At 55.5% G+C, this 8027-nt stretch overlaps 1 protein-coding gene across 2 annotated transcripts in view; it reads right to left on the reverse strand.

Moving 5' to 3' along the window:
- Positions 1–1845: 1845 nt before the first annotated feature.
- Positions 1846–8027, reverse strand: part of Epha10 (EPH receptor A10) — a 38364-nt gene continuing 32182 nt past the window's right edge. For both annotated transcript variants that reach the window (XM_005353270.3, XM_026781917.1), the window contains exons 9-17: positions 7393–7451; positions 7154–7279; positions 6127–6312; positions 5620–5681; positions 5207–5410; positions 4805–4954; positions 4448–4641; positions 3914–4069; positions 1846–3723 (exon numbers count right to left, since the gene is read on the reverse strand). In XM_005353270.3, the coding sequence (XP_005353327.1) occupies positions 3609–3723; positions 3914–4069; positions 4448–4641; positions 4805–4954; positions 5207–5410; positions 5620–5681; positions 6127–6312; positions 7154–7279; positions 7393–7451 (1252 nt within the window). In that variant the 3' untranslated portion in view covers positions 1846–3608. The remainder of the gene's footprint in view (positions 3724–3913; positions 4070–4447; positions 4642–4804; positions 4955–5206; positions 5411–5619; positions 5682–6126; positions 6313–7153; positions 7280–7392; positions 7452–8027) is intronic.

Below are 8027 nucleotides of genomic sequence, written 5' to 3' on the forward strand. Positions count from 1 at the left end.
TCATCTGTGACCCCAAACGGTTTCTGATTTTTCTGTCGCCTCATGCACTTCAGCTTAACTGGCCAAAGAGTATGCACTGGTGGGCAGTGCAGCGGGGGTGAGGTCAGGAGGGAGATGCAGTCTGCAGAAATGCAAAGGTCAGCCCTGCTTAACAAGGATGATGAGCTCAGTTTCCCCTGGGAAGACCCCCCCCCAGGGGGGCAGAAACTAGACAACACAACCTCCTGAATCCAGTGCCTAGAACCATGCCTCATTCTTTTTATAATTGGCTGTGCAGTAAGCAATTAGATCTTAGCTTCCAGTGCTGGCCACTAGTAGGTGTCTTGTGTCTGGTACACACTGACTAAATCAGATCAGGCTCCCTGCCCAGAGAGGACCATTTCATATGCTGCATCTTCCTGGGGTCTCACCCTGCTAGTGATAACCCTCCCTACACTCTCCCATCCTCCTCGTGACTTCTGCATCCCTAAAATTAAGGTCATTGTTGGGAGTTGTGTAATTCCCCCTCAAAATCCTGTGTGGAAATCCTAACCCCAATAACTGAACATGACTATTTGTAGATGGCATTTTTGAAGAAACAATTAGGTTTAAATGAGGCTGGGCTGGTATGGACCAGATGCAGAGAAGCAGAAGATGGCCATGGTCAAACCCAGGGATGCTTCCCTCAGCCTGCAGAAGGAAGCAATACCTTGACCTTGACCTTTCAGCCCAGATCTGTATGACACCCAGTGTGTAGCGCCTTGCTATGGTGGCCTGGAAGAAGCATGTAGTCACCAATGTCATCCTCCTGCAGCTGCCACCGAAACTCACACTTGGGCCTCTCCCTTCCTATGATGAGATTTTTTTAAAATATTTTTTTAATGTGCATTGGTGTTTTGCCTGCGTGGATGTCTGTGTGAGAGTGTCGGATTCTCTGGAGCTGGAGTTAGAGACAGCTGTGGGCTGCCTGTGGGTGCTGGGGATTGAACCTGAGTCCTCTGGAAGAGCGGCCAGTGTTAGTGCTCTTAACCGCTGAGCCATCTTTCTGCTTCTCCTTGCCCCTCCATCCAAGCTGTTCTGTCATGCTGGAGCTTCCCTAGTACTCGCCTCTATTCTCTGTGCTCCTGTGCTGGCCTCCCTCCCATGACCCCAGAGGTCAGTCTCCAGCTCACATCTCTTCCCAAGGCCCAGATCTAGCTATCTACCCATGTCCTAAGCAGTCTTCAAGCATCACACATCCCAAATCCACCTGGTCATTTCCCATCCATGTCTGCCCAGGCACCACTTCCTCCGGCACATATAACTTCCTGGCTTGACTGGTTTTATGAAGAAGCAGCCTCATGACACCCAGTGTGTCCCATGTGCCCCTGGCCCTTGTTCAGGCCCATTTCTTGTGTCTCCACTAGACTGTGGCATTCTTCATAGCAGAAGGATCTCAGACACATGCATACCCAGGGTCTGTGTGCTGGCAGAATTTCCACCCACAACTTCCCAGTGTTTTAACAATGCCACACAAAAGGACTGTAACGCAGACAGGCTTTTATTACTTTGTACTGCATATAGAACCCAAGAAATATAAAAACATCTCCAGAGTTCCTCAAAGGAGCCTCCACCCACAACCAGCCCCTCTGTCCCTGGGTGGGTGCAGACAGGGCAATATGGCCACCTCTCTCCGTCCAGCGAACAAGTTCCATGTATAAAAATAGATCCATGGAGGGTCCCCGGCGACCCAGCACCCTGTGTCATGCTGGTGCCTGTGCAGGCCTGAGGCCTCGGACCCCTCAGGATTCTAGGACCTCACTCCTCATTAGAGGGGAGGTCTACCCTGGACACCGAAGTCCTGCCAACATAGCCAGGGAGCCCTCTGCAGACAGCTGGGGAAGGGAGGAGTTTGACCCTGACAGTGGCTGATGTGGCTGAGATAGGGGTGAGGTACTGGTCCCATGAACCCTGGATGATGGGCCCGATTTCCCTGGAGGGGGAATGAAGGAAGCGCCTGTGGGGGGGGGTCTCAGTTTCCCCAGTTCTGTCAATGGGGGGCGCAGTATCCCAGTCTATTCCAGCATTCCTGCAGTCACTGAGTTCAGCTGCCCAGGGAGCAAAGAGCCAACAACAGGGCAGGCTCTGATTAGGGAGGAGCTGCTGCTGGCAGGGCAAGGCCGAAGGCACTGCTGAGTCACTACCCCCCACCATGGGGTACTCCCCAAAGATGCTGTGGCTTCCAGCCCCCACACTCTCTGTTAGAGATCCCTGCTTGGTTTCTGAACCTGCTGATAACTCCATCCACGCTATGGAGAGAACGCTCTACCCCTCAAGGCCTTATTCAATCCTGACTTTAGCTAAGAAGCCTTCTGGACATCCCTCAAGACATACAGGTCAACGGTCCACCTGCCCATTTTCCCTGTCCCCCAGGGGAAGTCCCCTCCTGCCTCTCCACTCCCCACTGCTCTTTCCAGCCACAGCAAAACAGAGCAGGGGTGTCCATCAGGAGTGATGTAGAAAACCTTGGCCCCAGCAGTCCTGTCCACACCCAGCAGTCTTCCCGCCCTCCCAGGACGGCTTGGTGTCAAACTCTCCCAGCTGCCAGGGCCCTTGCAGATTGGTCAGCTCAGCACCACACTCCTTCCCGGGCTCTGTGCAGCACACAGTAAGGCAGGCGCTCTACCAAGGAAGCATGGCATGCAGGGCAGGGCAGCCTGAAGGGGCTCACTCAGCCAGGGTTCACTGGGCTGCCCAGGGAAGAGCGCTGGTGCCATGGGGAATGGCAACCAACCTTCTCTCCAAGCCAGCCTTCTCCCTGGATTTTGGTCTGGCATCAACCCTGGCTCTGAGATTATAGGTTCTGACTTTTTCATCTACACGATGGGGTTGGACCTGCCTGTCCAAACCACTCCCTCCTCAGTCTCTTCCTCCTTCTCTCCACCCTCCAGAATGCAGTGCAACCCCCATCCCAAGTCCGTGCTCTTCTGAATCAGTTCCAAAAGATATGAGACAGGCAGGCCCAGGGGGAACATCAGGACCTGTGTGATCTACTAGGAGCCTGGCCCTCATCCTGCCCTCCCAACCCAAGGCAGGAAGCACTCTGGAGTCTCCGCCTGGGGATCCAGTCCCTGAGCTCAGCACGGCTTTCCCGCTTGGGCCTTGGCACTGGGGTTCAGACAGAACTAGCCAAGGCATAGGAAGTAAGGAACACCACTCACTGGCCCAGGGTTCCACACTCAGGCAGCTGTGGCCTCTGCCACAACCAATGGGTCTCTCTCAAGGACCCTTACTACCTGGCAGGCCAAAAACTCTCTGGGGAAATGAGATGCCCACTGATTAGGCCCAATCCCCAGTGAGCGTCAAAGACCGAGGGACCTCAAGCAGGAAAATGAAATTGACTGTCTTCCCCAACCAGCTTTGCCCTTGACACCCTAAAATTCTTCCTACTGTTATCTCTGCGGTCCTCTCCAGGGATCTGAACCTCTTATTTTAGGACCACTAGGTCAGCAAGGTGTTGAGAGGAAATATGAAATGGAGGGGGACAACGTGGTACCAACCAGCTCAGGGCCCACTAAGAGTAAGAGAGCACTCACTCCTCCCACCCAAGGGGGGTGTAGCTTACAGGTCCTTGGGCAGGATTGAACTGCTCACACCTGCACCCCCTGACCCTGTAGCTGCAGCACTCGAGTCTGCAAGGCGTTGATCCCACTCAGAAGGGCTTCTCGATGCTCAGCGGAAGAGATGCCCAGGCTCCCGAGGTCTCTGCAATGGGTGACAGTCACATCCAGAGACCCAGTTCCTCTCCTCTCCTCCCATGGAAGTCAACCCCCTCCCTCCCCTTCTCTGGACAAGGAAGGGCCCAGAACCAGGACAGGTGGGGTCTTCCCATCTAGGGTAGGGGCTCTCTTGGGTTCCCTGAACCCTGGCCTTGCCATTGGCTCCTTAGACTCACTGGGCGGTCATCTCGGCTACAGCCTCCAGGCTCCCATAGCCAGCTGCAGAGAAGTTGTCCTTGTAGCGGCACAGGTCCAGAGCCTCCAGCCAGGCACCCACAGAGCCAAAGGAGGGGAAGGTAGAGAAGGCACGGTCCGCCAGGGGGGTGGGAGGCCTGGGGAGCAGAGAAACCACAGTCAGTCGACAACCAGGGTGTAGCCCCAGACCCAGTCACTCTCTTGAGAAGCAAGAAGGGACAAGGGCGAAAATAAGGTGACCACACCCAGGGATTAATGTGCCTCCCGTGGGCACACAAAAGGCCCTGAAGAAGTGGACCAGGGCACTCAAAAGTGGAGAGCTGAATAAATTAAAGGGCAAAAAATCCTGGACATGACTGCCATGAGGTGACATGTGCCTGAAGCAGGTGGGGATGTCGGATTGTCAGGACAATGGGCGGAGCTTCACACCTGACGGGTGCCATGGGGCAGCTGGCTGCACTTGGGACAAGCGAGTGTGGCTGACCGGCCTGGCTCGGGGGCTGGTGAGGATGTACCTGAGACAGGCGTTCGCAGCACACTTGGAGGGCTCCGGCTCCTGCCCCATCTTGCTCAGGATGCTGTGGATCTGGGAGAACCTGGGCCGCTCCCCCGGGTCTTTCTGCCAGCAGTCAAGCATTAGTCGGTGCAGCGGGGAGGGGCAGTTCCTGGGGGGTGGCAGCCGGAAGCCATCCTCCACAGCTTTGATCACCTGGGCTCCAGAGACAGGGAGCAGACAGGAAACTTCAGATTGCCCAGCATACACCCACCACCACCACCACCACCACCACCATCACTACCACCATCCCAAGGACGACTCTAGGCAGGACGGGAGTAGAAGAGAGGTCAGGAAGCTGGAGCCATAGGTCACTTACATCTTGTCCGGACATGTCCCAGTAGGGCCGCTCCCCAAAGGCCATCACCTCCCACATGACAATGCCAAAGCTCCACACATCACTAGCAGAACTGAAGTGACCAAACTGAAGCGTCTCGGGAGCTGCCCAGAGTGCTGGGCTCCGGCCACTCTAGAGGTGGATGAGCAAGGCAGAGCAGGAAAGCATTAAGTCACCAGCAATCCCGCACGTCCTCCTCCACCCCTTCACATCTGAGGAAGCAGTCCAGCTGACAGGGATGGTACCATCACAGGGGAGGGACTAGGTAGGGAAGGACCACCACCAGCAGGGGAGGAGGCAGAGTAGAGGTATGGAGACCAGAAGGCTGCTGGGTGTGGCCGGCAGGAGAAGTAGCAGGTAGAACCAGAGAAGGGAGCTCCTTACCATGGTAGTGTAGACAGCTTCAGCTCGGTCCCGGGGACCCCGCCCAAAGCCAGAGATCTTACAGATGAGGCCACTGCTGACAAGCACTCGGCGGGCTGCCAGGCCCCGGTGCACATAGCCCATCTCTGACAGATACTTCATGGCTGATGCCAGCCCAGGCAGCAGACCCATCAACTGTGCAGCCATCAGCTCCCCCTCGTGATGCTGTGGAATGGGTGAAGACTGAGGCCAGGGCCGTACACTCAGATCACCCAGGAAGCCACTAAGTCCCTCTGGGATTCAGTGTACCACGAGCGGCAGGTCAGCCTGCCCAGTGGGAACAATGCCCAATCCTGAGCCCCAAGAGAAAAGGGACGAGACGAGAAAAATATGACATCGGTGACCCTCTCCCACCCAGGACTCCAGCCACTCACCCTGAGGAAGTCATCAAGGGCCCCGAGGTCCATGTACTCAGTGACAATCATCAAGGGGTTTCCTGTGTCGGGGACGGAGACACGCTGCGTTGCTGCCTCTACCCTTCCCCCACCAGCTCCACCTCAGCCAAGACAGCCAGACGCAGAACCAAGTTTTCTAATCTTGCCACCGGCCAGCTAGCCCATAGATCCCACCCACTCAGCCCCACCCCACCCATCCCCACCATCCACCCTGGTGCTGAGGTACGAAAAAGTCAACTGTCCGTAGTGGGACAGAGGCCCAAGTAAGAGCTGCAAGGGGTCAGCTAAGAAAGATGATTCAAGGGGAAAGTGACCCACTCCCCAAATGTCACTGCAAATTGGAAAGATCATTCTGGGTCAGCATGGCCACTCCAAGAGAGGGGGGTCACCCTGAGTCACAGGAAAGAAAGTGAACTAGTGCACTAAGGTTGTGCCTGAGCCCATCCAGCACCCAGCCGAGAACAAGATGCCCAGCGCCAGGCCTACCTCGGGTGACAACACCTTCCAGCCGGACAATGTGGCTGTGGTCAAACTGCCCCAGGGTGAGGGCCTCGGCCAGGAAGCTGAGCCTCTGCGAGTCGGAGCAACCATCCCTCAGGGTGTGAACGGCCACAGGCAGTTCCTGGCGACCAGGCAGCTGCAGACAGCCACAGCACAGGTCCCCAAACCGACCTGAGAAGAAAGAGCAGCTCAGACTCCCTCCAGCAAATGGAGGAGGAGACTCTGGGTCATGGGTCATTTCCAGCTTGCTGTGAGAAGTTCCAGAGTTCGAATCCTAGCCTCCTGAGTACCAGCAATGTCGCCTTGGGTTTCATCTCTTTCTTTCCTCTTGGCCTAGGCTTCCTTCTCTGTGACAGAGAGACAGTAACTTTGCCCGTGCCTACCCATCAAAGGTCCTTGAACCCTGCGAAGCCAAGGGCAGACGGCAATGAGATCTACTCTGCCCAACAGCTTCTTCCTGACTTCTGTTGTGGAGGTTTCGGGGCGAGGCCTGTTTCTTGGTGCAAAGGTGACTGAGGGTTGTGAACCGCCAAAAAGAGATTGATGCTCAAAACCAGCAAGGCCCTACCCTCAGCCCTCAGGGTGACGGATGCCACGCCCCTTATGGGGCTGGGGTAACAGGCTCAGGAACGGAGAATGACGTCGCTTACTGTAAAGACTCCTCCCCACTGTCCCATAAAAGCCTGGGACTAAACTGAAAGCCTCTCCTATCTGGGAAAGATAGGCAGGTGTCCCACAGTGACCTGGGTAACAGAGGAGCAAGGACAGAGCCACAAACACCTCTGGTGAGTGTGGTGGGCGGGGCGGGGGCGTCTTTTTCTGGGAAGGGGTACCCTCTTGCAGAGGCGGGACTTCCGGCCAAGGGGTGGGAATTGGAGGAGGAAGCTGGCTGAAAAGAGGTGGGGATAGCAGAGAGGCAGGGCTTTCCCCAGTGGGTGTTGCCTGGTGGGTGGGGTTTATCCAGTGGGCGGAGCTCCCTGATGAATCCAGACTTCTAGGGTCCAGGGCTTGCCTGCTCCCAAGCTCTTCTCCAGGGTGACGCTTTTGGCATCTAGCTCCTTGGCGAATAGATGCACAGCCTGCAACGGGTCCCCGCAGCTCTGGGGATCTAGAAACGTGCGGCGTGTCGGGACTTTGACTGAGAACACAGAGAGAGAGCGCCTGAGGAAAGGGGTCTCATTGCTGGGGTAACAGGAAGTGACAGTTGGGATGGGGTCGAAGACGGGGGTCTGTGCAGCACAGACAACTCACAGTGGAAATACAGTTCCTCTTCATCGTGGGCGTCCCCACTTCCTTTGCCATTGCAGGGCCTGTGGGGGTGCAGAGACGTTCTTTCATTAGGGGACCCCAGCCCTTCCCACTCCACCAGGCCCAGGGCAGCACCTCTTGGTCCCCTCAGAAAGAAAAGCTCTGTGCCCCTTCTGAGGAGGGACTTTCTTGTCCTGCTGGCTGAAAGGCTTCTTTTCATTCCAATTTTAATTTATTTTCAGATTTATTCATTTATTTATACAGTGTGTGTGTGTCACTCAGAGGACGAGTGACAAAGCTGGTTCTCCCTCCTGTATGTGGCTTCTTGCCATCATCCACATGGCAAATGCCCTTATCCACTAAGCCATCTCTCCCCAGCCACCCCCCACTTTGGCTTTTCAAGACAAGATTTCTCTGGGTAGTTTCTACTGTCTTCCCGGAACTTCCTCTGTAGACCAGGCTGGCCTAGAGATTCACTGCCCCTACCTCCCACGTGCTGAGATTAAAGGTGTGCACGACCATGTCCAGCTCACAACCCCCCATTTTGTCTTCCACTTTTAAAAAGCGTTGTAATCTTTTAAAAATTACATCTCTTGGGCTGGAGAGATGGCTCAGAGGTTAAGAGCATTGTCTGCTCT

This window comes from Microtus ochrogaster, chromosome 10, assembly GCF_000317375.1.
Source record: "Microtus ochrogaster isolate Prairie Vole_2 chromosome 10, MicOch1.0, whole genome shotgun sequence".
Classification (NCBI taxonomy): domain Eukaryota; kingdom Metazoa; phylum Chordata; class Mammalia; order Rodentia; family Cricetidae; genus Microtus; species Microtus ochrogaster.